The sequence below is a fragment of the Lipotes vexillifer genome, unplaced genomic scaffold (assembly GCF_000442215.2).
Source record: "Lipotes vexillifer unplaced genomic scaffold, Lipotes_vexillifer_v1.1 scaffold777, whole genome shotgun sequence".
Taxonomy (NCBI): domain Eukaryota; kingdom Metazoa; phylum Chordata; class Mammalia; order Artiodactyla; family Lipotidae; genus Lipotes; species Lipotes vexillifer.
In genome coordinates this window covers 3,962,230-3,981,379 of record NW_006784423.1, presented here as the reverse complement: position 1 = coordinate 3,981,379, position 19,150 = coordinate 3,962,230, and the positions used below count along the sequence as shown (strand labels likewise).

Below are 19,150 nucleotides of genomic sequence, written 5' to 3'. Positions count from 1 at the left end.
CACTCTTTCTACTTATTTTAAAAATCCAGTTGTTTGTGTATGTGTTTGTGAATGTGTGTGTGTTAAAGATTTAGTATTAATGCATAGATTTTTACATGTCATTACAATATAAATAAAATAAATAAAACCTTCCTAAAAGGATTCCTCTTCCTCTGCAAACAACAACATTGTCACCTACAGTAAAGCTGCAAAACCACAGCCACAGTCGTCTTGGGAGGGGGTGTGTGGCTGAGCAGGAGGCTGTGTCTGGGGCGGCCAGAAGCTTATTACAGCCTTAGGTACCTCATTCTGAAGAATCTTTTTTCTCACTAGCTCATGAACTCCTCAAGGTCAGGCCCTGCGTATCTGATAAAATGCCTGGACCCTTGCAAGTTCTCAGTAAGCACTTCTTGAAGATGCATTCCCCCCCCCTACAAAACCCCCTTAATCTGATCTTATATTGTATTAATTATAGAACAGCATCTTTGTTAGTTTCCTATTGCTGCTGTATGAACACTCTATGACAAATTAACACAAAGTCAGTGGCTTAAAAACAACTCAGATTTACTATTCTGCAGTTCCAGAGGTCAGAAATCCCCAAAGTCAAGGTGTTGGTAGGGCCACATTCCTTCCTGGAGGCTCTTGGAGAGAATCTGTTTTATTCCCTCTTCCATCCTCTAGAAGCTGCCCACAATCCTTGGTGCGTGGTCTCTTTCCTACATTTTTAAACCAGCGACTCTCCGACCCTTTTTCTGTGGTCACATTTCTTTCTCTGAGTACTGTCAGGAAAGAGTCTCTACTTTTCATTTAAGGATTTATGTGATTAGATTGGGTCAACCTGTATAATCCAGGATATTGCTATGTAAGGTAACACATTCACAGATTACGTGATTATATTTAGGATTAGGGTATGGACATCTTTGGGAACCCATTATTCTGCTCATCACAGCATCCAAATAAGAAAGGTGGTGATATTAACTTCGTTAGATTCTACCCAGAATATTTTGCTATGCCTCACCCCAATCAAGTACTTGCAAATTGTAGCAAAGAATCAGAACAGCAAGGAGATTGGGAGTTGTTCCAATCTAAGGGATGTTTAAAGGAATGGGATGTTTAGCTTAGAAAAATGAAGACCTATATTAAGGGGTGGAGTGGGGTTTGAGGGAGGCATGAAATGATTGCTTCTTCAAAATATCAGAAAGCTCTGACATACAACAGAGTTTAGATGTGCTGTACAGCCTTGGAGGACAGAATACGATTAAGACTGGAACCTTTAGGGAAGCAGTTTGGGGCAGAAATTAAGGCAGAGCTATGGACATTATTGATGTCCTTAAATGAAATGGCTGAAAAATGGCATAGCTTGTTGATCTGCAGAATCTTATAAAGGAGATTTGAGCATCAGATGAGGGGTCAGCACAGATGTACTCTCAAATTCCATTTAACCCTCACAGTCACTGATTCTATGTCTTAGTGAAGTAAGTCAGAAAGAGGAAAACAAATATTGTATATTAACACATATATGTGGAATCTAGAAAAATGGTACAGATGAATGGGTTTGCAAGGCAGAAACAGAGACATAGATGTAGAGAACAAATGTATGGACACCAAGGTGGGGGGAAGTGTGTGGGGTGGTGGTGGTGGGATGAACTGGGAGAGATTGGGATGGACATACATACATTAATATGTATAAAATAGATAACTAATAAGAACCTGCTGTATAAAAAAATAAAATTAAATTAAAAAAAAAGATTCTATGACTTAGAGTTCCATTCATGACTCTTGGGCACTTCTGATTGCATATACCTGGAGCTGGTCAATGCCCTACATCCTTACTAAGGAGTTGTCTTTTTGCCTTTGCTAATTTCATTATCTAAGGATCCATCCCATGTCAAACAGAAGTGGTGAAGGAAGTTGGTAGAGTTCAGATGCCTCTTGAGAAGATGCAGTGACCCATGTTACAACTGGGAGTATAAAAACAATAGCCATAGAGACTGTGAAAGTTTTAAAATATTACACAAATACTTAAAAAAATGCTCTCGGGCATATTTAGACATGGAACAAAATGAAAGAAGTGAGCTATAGAGGATAGGCATGAAGAAAGTCTAGATTCATTGCTATTTGGTGACTCGTATGGGTATCAGGTAAGACCCATATTTTGAGGAGGTTGAATATTTAAAATGAAGGAAACAAAAAGTAGACCATATTCTTCCATCCTAATCCAGAAAATAATATATTTTTGAGACTTTTTTTCATTAGTCTACTTTTGAGATGATTATTTGGAATAACTTGTACAAGATCTGGGAGCTGCTATATAAAGTGCTGTTTTTATGTCATAGTGCATGCTACATAAAAGTATTTTTTTCTACTTTAAGTAGTTTATGGTACCATATTCTTGATCTTTTAAATACACTTATGAATGTATAAGTTAAAACCTGAATTGTACTCGCTGTTATGTTAGATCTGTCAACCCACTAGTTATTTTATATCCCACAAGTATCCAAAAAGGATTAAGATATTAATTACAACTTCAGTTATATCCAAGAGAGGTCTTTGTGGTTCTTTATAGCTGTGATTTATATATCTTCAAAGAGAGTCTTCAGTGTCTTTGGGTTTGTAATGGTCATTCTGGATTAAGAGGAGCTTGTTCAGACACTTAAGACTTTGGGCCAGTGCTGTCAATGACCTCATACCATTCCGTCTTCTTTCCACCCAGCAGCAGTAACGATGATTCTGGCCAGCTCCTGATACTGCCCTCCACAGTCAGGGAAAGGTCAGTTATTTTTTGATCCCCATGGGAGAGAGACAGCTCCTCAATCAGTATCCTAAAATAGTCAGCCATTCTCAGCTGCTGGGCTGGAGTCCCTCCAGGGGAGAGCAAAGGCAATACAAATCCACCGGCTGGGTGCGAGTGCAAAGCCACCAAAACAGGAGCTAAGAGACACTTCTCAAGAAGATTCTGCCTATTCAAAAATCTTTATTCTTTTTTGTTGAGGAGCTAGGTGTTAGCTATTTTTTATTTTCTTATTTTATTTAAAGGGAAACCAGTGAATTGAAAATGAGATTAAATATTGCCATCTTCTTTGGGGCTCTCTTTGGTGCTTTGGGGGTTTTACTCTTTTTGGTGGCTTTTGGATCAGATTATTGGCTTCTTGCAACTGAAGTTGGAAAGTGTTCAGGTGAACAGAATGTGCGTTTCTTCTTCAAAATATTGTTGTACTCAATAGTAATGAGGATAGCTTTATGTATCCTCTTGAAATCCGAAAATGGTAGTGGAATGTCTATTTCTTCATAGAAGAGATATGTAGAAAGCTACTGATCATCATTATTTGGGAAAAAATACGTTGCTTAAAAAATTTCCTGGAGGTAACTGTTTAGATTATGTTCCTTGTGTTGATGGCAAGTTACTTCATTTGCGTTCTCTGCAGATAGAAAACGTCACTTTCCACCATGAAGGATTCTTCTGGAGATGTTGGTTTAATGGGATTGTGGAAGAGAATGATTCCAATATCTGGCAGTTCTGGTACAGTAAGTGGAATTCAGCTTTATTTTCCCCCTTGGCTTTAAAATAAAAATGAATAGTTTCTCATTTGGTGCATGTCACTTATAAAATAGGATTGGATTCTTAGTTGTAGAATCTCAATAGGATATCTTCCAAATGTTCATAAAGTGATTCCTTTTTATTAAGTAGAAGTGGCTATAGGAATAATTATTTTATTTTCTAACATGAAATTGGAGTCTGAATACTTATGGCAAAATTGAATAATCCACTGTTTCCTTGCTCATGTTTAAAATATACCAACCCTAACAAACAAAACAGATATTATCTATAGTATTTTTTTCAAGTGTCTATTATTGCTGTGTTGCAAATAAATGCTTTTATTTTCTTGGGCTATTTTTTGGGGCTTGAAATCCCAAGTTTAAAAATCCAGAATTAAAGATGTATTATTTTATATTAATAGCTTCAAAGTTTAAAAAAATCTTCTTTATAACAAAACAATGATCAGCAATGGCAGATGAAAACTTGCTCTATTTGGGCTTAAACCAAGTTTGTGGGCAATATTAAGAAAGGCTTTGCTTTTGATGTTTCCATTCTCTCATAGAAACTTTAAAGTTCTTTTTTGAAGTAGAATAGCTCCTTAAAAATATGATGCATTCTTTCAGCTGCTTTTTCTATATTGTGTTAATCTTTGAAAATCAATTCACTGAAAATAGCTAGCCTTTATCTTGTTGCATCCAGCAATGAAAGAACTGTTTATTACCCTCAGACTTATTGTGGGTTGAAATGATCAGTCTTCTTATCAAAATACTCCTGTGATAAATCAAAGTATGGTATTTAAACAATAGTCAAGATCATGGAGTATAACATACAAATACGAGATCACAGAAGACGAGTCAAAGGTAAATGGCATATGTAAAAGGAACAAAGTAATGATGAAATGGCATTTTGAGAGAAATATTTCATAGTTTCTGATTGTCATTTGGGGTAGGAGAATAAGCCTGTGATCTGCCAGTGAAGATTATTTAGACTTTGGTAAAGTGGAGTAGGTCAGACTTTGCAGGAGGAAGAGTTTGCCAAGACTTAGAGAAGGGAAGAGTATTTTACTCCTTAGAGGGTATATGATGAAATCTTCAAGATTTCAGACAACATTAAAGTTCTTTCTTGTGGTTTCTTCAAATGCTAAAAATTATTATTACTTGAATTATTAACTTGTGTGGTCTATCATTTACATCTTTTCCCTGAAAATAGACTATAGAAGAAATTTTCTATTAATTAGAAGCAATCAAGGTTAAATCTAAATTTATTAGATTTTCAAATGACTATTTTTTGAATACCTACTGTGTGCTAGGCATTATGTTAGGAATTGGAGAATACAGTTGTGAAAACGAATGAAATCTGGTGCTTTCAATTTTAGGGTGATATTAAGGGTGCTCTCTCCCTTGAATTAGGTCATGAGCTAGATGTTTTCAGTGAATCCACTTTCCAGGTCCCCTGTGCTTTATTTACCATATGAGGTTTTTAAGGAAGTTTCCTCCCTTATTCAATAATTCTCTGAATTTGTTGATCTAACCTATAGTTTTATTTTGCTTGTGTACCCCCAGATCCTGTATTTCTCTTCTGTTAGGAACAAACCTTCACTCAGCGTCTCAGTAACAAATGCCTTTGTTTTGCTCTCCTTCCTAGCCAGTCAGCCACCATTGAAGAACTGCACGCATGCTTACCTGTCGCCATATCCCTTCATGAGAGGAGGGCACAACTCGACCTCCTACGACTCTGCAGTTAGTAAGTACCTCTTTCCTCAGAAGGCCCCTGAGACGGGCCTTTCTTTCTGAAAGATGCCCACCACAGCATTTCTGTGGGCGATTAAAAAGTAATTTAACATTTTTAATTTCAACATGTGTTTTGATATCAGTCTGTTATATATAAAATAATAAGATACCATTTTTAAGACACCATTTATAATCTTAATAAAATACAACTTTGGTCTAAAATTAAAGCCATTGTAATTTGCTTTCTACTTATAAAGATAATTTTTTTTAAAGTGTGTTTTCTGATATGAAAGTAGCGGTGTACATCAAGAACTGCTCCTTAAGTTGTAAAACTGGTCTTACAATGGAAAATATTGTAATATACACCCCGATTTTAAAACATTTTTTTGCAGTTGTTACACATAAGGATATGATTATGCTACTGTATTTCTACAAAATGACTGAACTTTGCTGTGTGTGATATCCCATAGAAGAAGTAGAGTCTGATGTCATTAACTGGGAGTCATGATTACCTGAACTCTTTCATGTTTTCATACTATTTTTTCTATAGAAAATATATAAACTAAGTTTCTATAGAAAGTACACAATATATATTTGTGTACACAAATCTAATTTTAGAAAGTACATAAGCTCAGTACGTCAACTTTATTCTCAGCTGGTTTCATGAAGTTTTTAATATTGTTTATCCAAACCTTAAAACTAGGGTTGGCACAGAATTTACCAATGTCATAAACAAAGCCAAAAAATATCTGTTTTTCAAAGAAGATACTTAATATATTTAACATTCTGAATAAATGTGTATTAGTCAGGATTCTCCGGACAATCACTAGGGGATTATATATGGGTGTGTGTGTGTGTGTGTGTGTGTGTGTGTGTGTACAGAGAGAGAGATTGAGGTTGATTGATTGATTGATTGATTGATTGATGGAGAAATTTTAAGAATTGGCTCCTGCTATTGTGGAGGCTGGCAAGTCTGAAATCTGGGGCAAGCCCACAGCTGGAGATTCAGATAAGACTTGATGTTGTGGTCTTGAGTCTGAACGCTGGAAACTCGGGTAGAATATCTGTGGTGCAGTCTTGGGGAGAGTTCCTTCTTCTTTAGGAAACCTGTCTTTGTTCTTAAGTCCTTCAACTGGTTGGATGAGGCCGACCTCCTCATTCTGGAGGATAATCTACTTTACTTATAGTCTGCTGTTAGTAAATGCTCATCACATCTAAAAAAATACCTTTATAGCAGCATCTAGACTACTGTTTGATCAAGCAACTGGGCACCATAGTCTAACTAAGTTGACACATAAAACTAACCATCACAGAACTTAATGAATTTTTACCTCATTCATCCATTTTTTCATCTTTATATAAAATTTGTATTTCCACACATTATAATTTTGTTCTGAGTTTGTCAAAGGATGTAGCATCTGCTTATATCACAGCATTAACATGACGTTTTATGGAGCGGGTGTGGGTCTGGATAGGAAAAGGGGTGAGGACGCAGCTGTGCTTGTCCACCAGGCTTGCGTGTGCTCAGAGGGTCTGTGGCTGTCGGCCTTGAAGCGTGTGCAGCAGAGATGCTTTTCCCATTGAAAACCTCATGAGGCACCTCATTCACACTAGCCAGACCCTCTTACATTGTGGATGACACGGACCCTCTCACTGACGAGAGAACAGATGGCATGGGAAGAGCAGGATAAACCATTTTTTTAAAAAAATTAATTAATTAATTAATTATTTATTTATGGCTGCACTGGGTCTCATTGCTGCACATGGGCTTTCTCTAGTTGTGGCGAGCGGGGGCTGCTCTTTGTTGCAGTGTGCGGGCTTCTCATTGCAGTGGCTTCTCTTGTTGCAGAGTGCAGGCTCTAGGTGCGCGGGCTTCAGTAGTTGTGACACGTGGGCTCAGTAGTTGTGGCTCGCGGGCTCTAGAGCGCAGGCTCAGTAGTTGTGGTGCACGGGCTTAGTTGCTTCACAGCATGTGGGGTCTTCCCAGACCAGGGCTCGAACCCGTGTACCCTGCACTGGCAGGCGGATTCTTAACCACTGCGCCACCAGGGAAGTCCCAAACCATTTTATCATATACTACAAAAAGTTACATTACAAAAAATTATGAAAATGGTACCCCTTCCTTGTCATTCTTTCTGGAACATTAGGTATTTGCATAAATATTAGTATTGCTGTTGTTGATACTCATATGTTGAGGTCCTGTGATAAGATAGGTATTGTAAGTACCATATATTTAAAAATGAATCTACATATTTGAAAAGTTTGCACCTCAAGGAGATAGTGGAGAACTTGAAAAACAAGGTAATGTTACCTGTGCATAATAATTACGATGGAGAAGGCTAGTAAATGCATGTCAGAAAAATTACACTGCAGTCACATTCAGATTATTATGTGGCATTACATATAATTACTGTGTCATTTTTTGAATCTAGTGACAAAACTGTATTCCATTTTGTTTAAATTGTCAAACTCCTCTTTGGCACACATATTGTAACTCCTTATTCTCTTTAAGCAACTTTATCAAAGACTCTAAGTAAAAATGACTGAGGTGGGAAGAGGTATGTCCTACAGCAGAAATACTATATGCAGGTTTCATTTATCTTCATAATACTGTACAATGATATGTGACATTATATTTGGGTGATTATTTTATTGTTTCCTTTATCCAAGAGAAGGACATAGATTTCATCAAAAAGATTCCACCTGATTGAAAGTGTGTGCTTCCTGGTTAATGAGGCCACATAGACTTCACTAGACTCCAGAACTACTCTTTGGCTTCATAGCTTCTTAATTATCAGGCATTATACATTTGCCAACTTATCTTAGGAAAATTCAAAGTATTGTTTGTGAAATCTGATGTATTGTGGCCTGGCAAATTATTGGTAAAATGTCTTTGTATTCTCCTGATTTTTTAGAGTTACAGTTAGCCAATATTTGAAATCAGTGAAAATGATACAGTGGTGGGTGGCTTTTCTGGAAAGTCTATTTTAGAATTATTGGATATTACTGATGAAATTATTCTTTTTCATGATAAGGAGGCTGAGACTCAGAGAAACCGTGTGATTCTATCTTCACACAGCTGATCACTGGCAGAACTAATGTAAGGTCCAAGTCTCTGGGTGTTTATTGATAATCTTATAAACTACAGTGAATGAAAAGGCTGATTTTAGTTCTCAGTATTAAATCTTTTTAAGTGTAACTCTTTTCGTTGGATCTCAATGAAAGAACAAAGTAAACTTATGTTGGCTTTTTCTGCCTTGCTGTCTGATCCTGACTTGTGTATACAGTCTGGTCTAATTCATTGTTTCCTTTATTTTTGTCTTAATCTCAAATGCATACAATCATGGTTCAAATCTAGTCATTTGGATGGTTGACCAAGCTTAGAGGTGGTGATCTGATTCTCAGAATTATTTTCTGAGCTAGGACTGCGTGCTTCAAAGTCCATTAAACAATTTCATTACTTTTTGATATGTCAGAATTTAGATTTTCTGGTTTGTTTCATGCTTAAATTCAGTCATAGTTCATTAATTTGGTAACATTTGATATGATGTACTGAATGTGGATTAATTTTCAGGGTAACTCAATCTTTGAGAGAATCAGTCATTTCTTTTCGGTGTCCCCATAGCCTTTGGTCACACCCATCGGAGTGCTCCTTGTACTTAACTGTAGTTGTTTGTTTACTGGGCTTCTTAATTATTTATTGCAACTCCCCAAAGGCACAGAATGTAACCTACTCAAATTTATATCACCAGAGCTTAGTGTAGCGCCTGGTCCCCCTGTCCCCACTAATACTTGGAGTAGATCAGGTTCTCCTTTATAAAAACCAGGCTTTAATTTGATAATTTGTAGCACAGATTTTAATCATTTACTTGCATAATTATTTTGTTCATGTATTCCTTCCCGATTCAACTCTAAGCTCCACTGCTGTGACGTCTTTTATGTTTGACTCACCATTGTATCCACTGTAGACTGAATATTTTTGTAGAATTAATATTTCTTGAGAGTCTCCACTAACTGTGCTGTACTCTGGTGCTGATACTGATGCCCTGAGTAACTAATGATGTGTGTAGGAATTTTTTAAACCTTACTAAATGGACTGTGGTTACTCTTAAAATTTTGTTTTCATACTTTTTGTAATTTTTTAGGTCTTCAACATTGTTTCACGTGTCAGCTGTCCTTTGCTTTTATTATCAGTATTTATTTATTTACTTTTCTTTTCTGGTCTGTTCATCCTTCACTCATAAAAATTATAGGGTAGGGCTTCCCTGGTGCCGCAATGGTTGAGAGTCCGCCTGCCAATGCAGGGGACATGGGTTCGTTCCCCGGTCCGGGAAGATCCCACATGCCACGGAGCGGCTGGGCCCATGAGCCATGGCCGCTGAGCCTGCGCGACTGAAGCCTGTGCTCCGCAACAGGAGAGGCCACAATAGTGAGAGGCCCACGTACTGCAAAAAAAAAAAAAATTACAGGGGGATGTGAATGATGAAAGACTAGAAGCAGGAAAGCAGCTAGGCAAGATATTAGTCAGCAGCACATCAAGCTGGAAGTAGCAGAAAACAAACAGCAACTAAAACATAAGGGCTATTTTTCTCCCACTATAAGAAGTTCAGAAGCAGCTCCTATAATGATGCTGTCAGGGACCCAGGCCCTTTCAACCTTTTCTTCCACCATCCTTGGCAGGTGGAGAGCCCCTGTCATGTTCCTCCATCTTCAGAAGAGCAGACATGTCTCTAGAGTTCTCCAGTAGATTTCTACCAATGCTTTTTTCATTGGAACTGTGTCACATGGCCTTGTTGGGCTGGGATGTGGAGTTGTTTGCTTTCTAGCCTCTGTGGCAGAGGAGGAGAAGGGAGAAGGGCTGGGAGTGTTGATGGATCAACCTAGAGGAGCCTCCTCAGGGGACCAGCATCGTAATCCTGCCTGGAAGTTATCAGGGCAGGACAAGGGTGAGGCAGCAAAGGTGAAAAGGGAGTGATGGATAGCAATGATATTTAAAGAGTGAAATGTAAAACTTGGTAGCCAAACAAAAGAAAGCTGGAGGAATCTAGGATGATGAAGGAATTGCCTTTTGAACAAGATGTAATTCAGTTTAAACAACATACAATCAAGGTAATACGGTCACTTTCCTCCAGACAATAAATATTATTTTAGTGTATTTCTTTCCAGTCTTTTTTTACGTGCATATTGTACATTGTTTCAATCATTATAAATGCAAATGTATGTCACTTTTTTACGTCAGCACATATGTCTCCATATTTGTGCCTAATAGTTTCTCAGATTTTAAATGCTAGTTGCTACCTCCACATTAAATATAATTTTATGTGTGTTATATTTGTCATAATTTGTTTTGGTTCTTTGGATTATGTTTTCATAAATGTGAATGGTGGTGAATCAAAAGATAGGAATAAAATTGCATTATCGTTATTGTGCCAAGGTACCAAATTGCTTGCCAACCAGCACTGAACTGTGAATTATTTCAAGAAAATTTGGTAGGGAGGATAGAAATGTGAGAATCAGGAGGAGGTGGCATGTTTTGAAGTGGAGGATGGGGATTTAGTTTGGATTTTAGACACAGTAAATTTGGGTTGATGGTGGAATACCAGTTTGAAATCGTTCAACAAGTAGCTTGATGTGCAGAACTGACGATTAATTAAAAAGACATTAATTAGCACAACTGATAATGATCAGGAACTGCAGACATGGTTTTTGATATCAGATATAATCTTCAAGAAAAATTGTCATAGGAAAGAGGATGGTAAAATATCAGTTATACGTAGGAGAAGGAAAGAAGCGAGGACAGTCCAGAAAGGAGAAACAGAAAGAGGTATTGAGAAGCAAGCCAATGGGCAGACTGGTGTGTCGTCACAGGGGCCTACACAGGTGAGAGTCTTGGGAAAGACGTGGTGGTCCTCAGTGCAGGTGTAGAGTGAATGAGAATGAGAAGGGGGCAAAGAGGAATTGGATGACATGCTGATAATGAAAAAGTTCTGGTGGCCCCTGGTAGCTCCCTCCCCACCAAGGACCCATAAAGAGGCCAATAAAGTCAGCTCCTTTGAAATATAAACCCACAGGCCCTGCTGGTTTGGCCTGAGACTTCCAGACCTTCTGCTCTGTGTCCCACTTCTGTGCACGGCCCATCCCCTTGGGTGGAGCCTGAGGGCCCTGCTCTCTCTTCGTGGCAATGCCTTTCCCCTCCATTTTCCTGTGCATTCTGTCACCTGATCCTCCTGAGAGCCAAGCCCTACCGCAGGCTTCCTCCTCTTCTCCCAGGAGAGGTCAGAAGGCAGCGATCCCCCTAAAGGGGGGCAGAGCAGCATGATGATAGGAACGTGAAACCTCACACTGGGTGTCCACGGGGGGCGAGAAGTGAGGAAGCGGAGACCTTTGCAATTAGCCAACACTGGGACTTGGAATAGCAACCAAAAGAGCAGAGCCTTGCAGAGAGCACCAGGTCCTCACAAAACCATCCCGTGCTTCACTCTGCAAGGCGAAATAAACCATAAAAATGAATGCCCTTATACACCACAGCTTTAAACAGCAAATAAATGAATTAAGATTTGAGTCAAGAGTTAATATAAATTCTTAAATAATTGCGGAGACACATCACCATGTCATGGGAATCTAATCACATCGGGATCCCGGCGTCCCAACTCTACTTACAAATCAATTATGCTAGTGTAGCTGGATCTTATGTTGCAATTTTTTTGTGTTCGTATATGGTGATTCTGGACATTGTTGTAAATTCACCAAATAGTTTTAAATACTTCTGCTCTGCCTTAGCTGTGTAGAAAAAAAAAGCATACTCTGCAAAGTTTAATGGAAAATACAATTCGTTTTTTTTTTTTTTTTTTTTGTCACGAATGTCAAGTACCTAGATATTTGGAAGTACCTTAACATTCACTTAATTTCCTGCTGTTCATTCAGACATTTGGGATCATGTAGCCATGATCACAGACACAGAGTGATATTTCAGGGGGGCTGTACTTCCTGGTTTCCTGCTGACTTTTCATCTGTGGCCCCAGTGTGGGCTCTCTTGTGTTCAGGTTAAAGTGCTGCCCACAGGGCAGCTCGCTCAGGCTTCCCAGGCTGCAGCTCCTGAGGGTACAGTTGGATTTTCAGTTCCAGGGCCCAGCATCAAAGCTGTAATTAAAAATCACTTTTTCAGAGAGTGCTATTTTGCGTTCTCTACAATTTAGTCACGGGCATCTAAGGATTGGTTGGCAGTTTATGTAAATCCCTCCAATAATGGGGACAATTGCTTTCTATAAACAAGACTGGTTATTTACAACGATGTGGGTCTGCTTCCCTTCAAAGAGGACAGGCTGCAGCCTTGACAGAAGCTTCTGGTAACATCTGTGAAGCTGTCAGCCACACTCAGAAGTAGAAATTCCCTCTAATGATAGGGCACCTCCTGGTGCTTAGACCAGGGTTTCTCAGCCTCAGCATGTTGACATTTGGGGCCAGATGATTGTTGTGGGAGGGATGGTCCTGTGTGTTGTAGAGTGTTTAGCAGGATCCTTGGCCTCCACCCACTAGATACCAGTGGCATCCCTCAGTGTGACCATCAAAAATGTCTCCAGATATCCTGGGGTATCTGGATGGGCACAGAATCATCTCTGATGGGAACCACTGGGACGTTCTAGACATGTATCCCCAACACTTCTAACCCAGGGCCCAAGCTCCTCTTCAGAATTAAATTATCCACACACTGTGCCCAACTCCAATTCTGGACCCCAAAGCACATAAATAATGGTTAGTTTCCTTCTGCCTTCTTTTATATTGAATGTTTAAACCAAAAAGGAACAAGGAGACCATCTTGGCCTCGATTATCTTTAAACAGCATTGCTTCTGCCTCAAGCTTCAGATATTTTTTTAGAAGACAGTATTAACTAGATTTGATGAAAAAAATAGAGTGTCTGTTGTATGTTGGGCACTGTTCTGGGTGCTCCAGAGTCAGCCCTAAATTCTTACCCTCATGGGGCTTTCACTGTAGTGGGCAGAAGGAGATAAACAAACCAGTCATGTGCTTGAAGAGGAATAAAAGGAGGAGGAGTGAGTGTAGAGGGAACCTCAGTATTAAATAGGGTGACGGGGAGGCCTTATAGAGAAGGTGACGTTTGTTTTGAGTTGACAACCCTGGGTTGAATGGGGCTCTGCCACCCAGCTAAGCTGTCCAGTTTCCTGATCCCTCTTTTGGGGACTGGATAGATGCTGTTCAGAGTGCTTAGCACAGGGACTGGCTCTTAGTAAGGGTTCTATGGGCGTTACAAGCTGGCCTTTGAGTCAGCGGGTCTGTGTGCACTATCTCGAAACATGACTTCCTGTCTCTAATCTCCCCTCAGATTTACTGCAAAAGGAAGATAAGCTTAGTATCAACCTCATGCGGTTGTTAAAATGAAAAGAGAATACTACAAATGCTTAGCATAGTGGTTGCCATCTAGTTGGTATTCAATAAATGTCAGTTATTCTTAGGATGCTATACCAATTTAGAACACCAAAAATAAGTCATCCTCGAGGCACATCAATGCATCCTAGCTTCTCCCTAGTGAAATGCTTCCTGCTCTCTGAGAGTGTGTGTGTGTGTGTGTGTGTGTGGTGTATGCCCACATCAAGAATTTGGCACAGTTTCCGGCAAAGAGTAGGGGCTTTATAAATAATGCTCACTATTATTATCATGATCCCATCATCCTAGTACATGATACTTAATATTACCATCTGTACTGGCCAAGATTTTCTACTCTTTATGTGATAATATCAATTAAAATTTACTCAATAAATACTGTGTGCTATTCCCTGTTCTAGGTTCTGGGGAACAGCAGTGAACAAAACAGTTGGAAATCCCTGCCCTCGTGGAGCTGCCATTCTAATGAGGGGAGGCAGACAAAGCAACCTAAAATAAGCCAATTATATAGTACATTGGAAAATGGCAAGTGCCCAGAGGAACATAAAACATGGAAAGAGGCTGGAAACTAAGGGGCCTGGGGTAGCAGAGGCGGGGGAGATATGAGCTCTATTATGTGAGGTGTCTGTTAAGTAAGGTCTTTGGACCATTTTTTAAAAATTGAGTTGTTTGTTTTCTTATTGTTGAGTTTTAATAGTTCCTTGTATACTTTGAATCAGTGTTTTATCAGGTGTGTCTTTTGCAGATATTTTCTTCCAGGCTGTAGCTTGTCTTTTCATTCTCTTGACATTGTCTCTTGCAGAGCAGAAGTTTTTAATTTTAATGAAGTCCAGCTTATCAATTATTTCTTTCATGGATTGTTCCTCTGGGGTTATATCTAAAATGTCATCATCATACCCAAGGTTTTCCCTATATTATTTTTTATAGTTTTACATTTTACTTTTAAGGCTATGATCCATTTTTAGTTAAGTTTTGTGAAGAGTGTGAGGTTGTATCTAGTTTCATTTTCTTTGCACGCAGATGTCCACTTGTTTCAGCAGAATTTTCTTTGCTCCATTTTATTGTCTTTGCTCCTTTGTCAAATATCAGTTGATTATATTTTTGTGGGTCTATTTCTGGGCTCTCTATTTTGTACCATTGCTCTATATATATGTCTGCTCTTTTGCCAATAGCACACTATCTTGATTACTCTAGCTTTATGGTAAGTCTTTAAGCCAGGTAGTATCAGTCCTCCAACTTTGATTTTCTTCAATATTGTACTAGCTATTCTGGGTCATTTGCTTCTCCGTATAAACTTTAGAATCAGTTTGTTTATATCTACAAAATTACTTGCTGGAATTTTTATTGGAATTGCATTGAATGTATAGATCAAGTTAAGAAGAACTGACAGCTTGACAGTTTTGTCTTGCTACTCTAGACATGGAACATCTCTCCATTTATTTAATTCTTTGATTTTGTTTATCAGATTTTTAGTTTTCCTCATATAAATCTTGTACGTATTTTGTTAGATTTATACCTAAATATTTCTTTCAGGGGGCTCTAATGTAAATGGCATTTGTTTTTAATTTCAAGTTCCACTTGTTTATTGCTGGTATAGGGGAAATCGATTGCCTTTTCTGTATTACCCTTGTGTCCTGCAACCTTGTTATAATAACTCATTAGTTCCAGGAGTCTTTAATGGATTCTTTCAGAGTTTCTTCCTAGATGATCATGTCATCTACAGACAAAAACAGCTTTATTTCTTCCTTCTCAATATATATAACTTTTATTTCTTTTTCTTGTCTAATTGCGTAATTAAGATTTCCGGTGTGGTTGAAAAGGAGTGGTGAGAGGCGACATCCTTGTGTTATTTCTGATGTTAGTGGGAAAGCTTCAAGTTTCTCACCGTTAAGAATGGTATTAGCTGTAGGGTTTTTGTAAATATGCATTACCAACTTGAGGAATTTCCCCTTTATTCCTAGTTTACTGAGAATTTTTATCCTGAATGGGTGTTGGATTTTGTCAAATGTTTGTTCTACATCTACTGATATATGATCATGTGATTTTTCTTTTTTAGCCTGTTGATATGATGGTTTACATAAACTGATTTTTGTATGTTGAAGCAGCCATGCATACCTGGGATAAATTCTACTTGATCATGGTGTATAATTCTTTTTATACATTGTTGGATTCAATTAGCTAATATTTTGTTGATGATTTCTGCATCTATGTTCATGAGTGATATTGATTGTAGTTTTCTTTCCTTGTAATGTCTGGTTTTGATATTAGGATAACACTGACCTCATAGGATGAGTGAGGAAATATGACCTCTGCTTCTTTTCCTCTGGGATATTGTAGAGAATTGGTATAATTTCTTCCTTAAATGTTTGATAGAAATTAACAGTAAACCCATCTGGGCCTACTGCTTTCTGTTTAGGAAGTTTATTAATTACTGATTCAATTTCTGTAATGTATATATGTTTATTCAGATTGTTTCTTCTTGTTTGAGTTTTGGCAGATTGTGTCTTTCAAGGGATTAGTCCATTTCAACTACATTGTCAGATTTTGGGGCATAGAGCTGTTCATAGTATTCCTTTATTACCTCTTTAATGTCTACAGGGCCTACAGGGCCTGTGATGTCATCTCTTTCATTTCTGATGTTAGTAGTTTGTGTCCTTTCTATTTTTTCCTTAGAGAGCCTGGCTAGAGACATTGATTTTATTGATCTTTTCAAAGAACTATCTTCTGGTTTTGTTGATTTTCTCTATTGATTTTCTACAGATTCTTGATTTCTGCTCTAATTCATATTCTTTCTTTGCTTTTGCTTATTTTGGATTTAATTTGCTCTGCTTTTTCTAGTTTCTTAAGGTAGAAACTTAGATTATTGATTTTAGATCTTTCTTCTCTTCTAATATAGGAATTCAGTGCTGTAAATTTCCCTCTAAGCACTGCTTTCCCTGCATCCCACACATTTTGATAAATTGTGTTTTCATTTTCATTTAGTTGAAACTATTTGTTTAATTTCTTTTGAGATTTGTTCTTTGATCGATGTGTTATTTAGAAGTGTGTTGTATAATCACTGCGTATTTAGGGATTCTTCTGTTATCTTTCTGTTATTTATTTCTAATTTAATTCTATTGTGGTCTGAGAGCAGACTTTGTTTGATTTCTATTCTTTTAAGTTTGTTAAGTTATTTTTTATGGCCCAGAACGTTGTCTCTCTTAGTGAATATTTCATGTGAGTTTGAAAAAAAAATGTGTATTCTGCTTTTGTTGGGTGAAGTACTCTATAGATATTTATTACAGTTGTCCCTGGGTATCTGCTGGAGATTGTTTCCAGGATCCACCAGGTATACCAAAATCCATAGATGCTCAAGTCCCACAGTTGGTACTCTGCACCTGCAGGATACACGTCTATGGATTCAACCAACTGTGGATTGCAAACTTAATACATGATCTGAGGTTAGTCGAATCCATGGATGTGGCCTGGTGGCTACAAAGGGACAACCATATATTTTTTGAGAAAATTCCACATGTTAATGGACCCATGCAGTTCAAACCCATGTCATCCAGGGTTGCAACTGTATATCCAGTTGATGGTGTTGTTGAGTCTAGCTATGTCCTTACTGATTTTCTGCCTGATGGATCTGTCCATTCTGATAGAGAGGTGTTGAAGTCTCCCACTGTAATAGTGGATTCATCCTTTTCTCCTTTCAGTTCTATCAGTTTTTGCCTCATGTAGTTTGATACTCTGTTGTTCGGTACATGTACATTAAGGCAAAGTGGACTTTTAATTAGTGTATTGTATTGTACCATTTATACTTAATGTTATTATTGATATGTTGGGCCTCAACCCTGCCATTTTAATTTTTGTTTTCTATTCTGTTTTTCATTTCTGTTTTCTTTATCCTGTCTTTCTCTGGGTTACTTGAATTTTTAAAAATTCCATTCCAGGCCATTCCATTTGATTTATCTAAAGTGTTTTAGAGTATATCTCCTCTCTCTACACTGTTTAGATCATCCACTCAGTTTTTATTTTGGGCTACTATATTTTTCATTTCTAAATTTTCCTTTTGGTTCTTCTTTATATCTTTTATTCATTTGCCAGTAACTTTTATTTTCTCTTCAATTTGGGTCAAGCATGTATGTATTTACTCTTTGAGACGTTTTTGTCATGATTCACTCAAAATCATTCTTAGATAATTCTAACATCTCTATTCTGTATTGGCATCTATTGAGTGATCTTTTTCATTGAAGTTGAGATTTTTCTGGTTCTTGTATGACTCATCATCTTTTAAAATTAAAACCAGAAATTAGGATGTATTATGTTATGAGACTCTAGATCTTCTGTTTTGGTTGGCTTTTTTTGATACTGCTCCTGCAGGAGAAGGGGTGGGCATTGCCTCAATAAAATCAGGTGGGGTGGAATTCCAGGCTCCCAATTTAGTCTGTGTTGACATAAGGAGAACTCCTCTTGGTACTGATGGGCAGTAGTGAAAGTTCTGGCTTCTCACTATGTTTCCACTGATACCGTCCTGACCAGGAGGGGCAGGATTGAATCATTACAACTTTATCCATGGTTGCCATTGACATGGTAGGTATGCAAAGGTAGCCTAATTACTACTGGGTGGTGATGAAAGTCCTGAATCTCCACTAAGCCTCCTCTGATACCACCCCAGGGGGAAAGGATGTCTAATTTACACCTTGTAGGGGTGAAAGTCCAGGTTCCCCACATGGTCTCCACTGTCACTGTGAATGGTGGCCTCATTACCCTGCAGAGATCAAAGTCCTGACTCCATATTCAGCTTTCTGTGATACATCCATGTGTGTGTGTGGAGTTGGGAGAGGGCACCTTACCACAGTCTATCAAGAGTCAAAGACTAGTTTCCCCTCTTGGTCTTTGCTGATCACAGTGGGGTTGGAGCCAGCGTTTTATTCTGCCAACGTTTTATTGGTGTCGGGTGGTTATTTTCTAAAAGTTTCCTGCTTTGATAGGTAGCCCCTTACCTGGTTCTTTGGACAAACAGCTTTTGTTGGGAAATTTTTTAACTGTGATTGTTGGCATTTCTGGGTTGCTTGCTTTTCCATCCCCACTGACACCACAGGATGGGAGCTGACCATTACCACCTGTGGTGATAAAAGTCCCACCTCCCTTCCTTCTCTGGCATTTCCCTAGCAGGGGGGTTGGGCCTGCTGTTGTCTGTGTCCATTGCCATTTCCTAGTTATTGGCTCCCCTAGCTCTAGGTATAGGATGAATGAGCAAAAACAGAACCCAGGGAACTCACCATCACATCATTCCTTGGGTTCCAAGTTTCCTAGTTGGTCTTCTTCTCTCCCTTCTTTCTGAATCTTCTTCTGTTTGTTTCATAGATAATCGGCAGGGATTTTAGTTGTGATTAAAAGAACAAAAGGGAAAAAGTATGTTTGCTTCATCTTTCTGGAAGCAGAAGTTCAGTTTATCTAGTTACATTCTGAAGGAACAGCTGAGCAGATTTGCTGCTGGTTCATTGTGAGGTGTAGGGA

The 19,150-nt window shown here is 38.3% G+C and overlaps 1 protein-coding gene across 2 annotated transcripts in view; it reads left to right on the top strand.

Annotated features, from left to right (window-relative positions):
* Positions 1–2,854: 2,854 nt before the first annotated feature.
* The window catches only part of TMEM182 (transmembrane protein 182), a 48,354-nt gene continuing 32,058 nt past the window's right edge, over positions 2,855–19,150 (top strand). The window contains exons 1-3 of one of the 2 annotated variants that reach the window (XM_007456830.1): positions 2,855–3,166; positions 3,405–3,504; positions 5,162–5,260. In XM_007456830.1, coding sequence (XP_007456892.1) covers positions 3,035–3,166; positions 3,405–3,504; positions 5,162–5,260 — 331 coding nt within the window. In that variant the 5' untranslated portion in view covers positions 2,855–3,034. Of the gene's footprint in view, positions 3,167–3,404; positions 3,509–5,161; positions 5,261–19,150 lie in introns of both variants that reach the window. The other variant, XM_007456831.1, reaches the window with a different exon arrangement.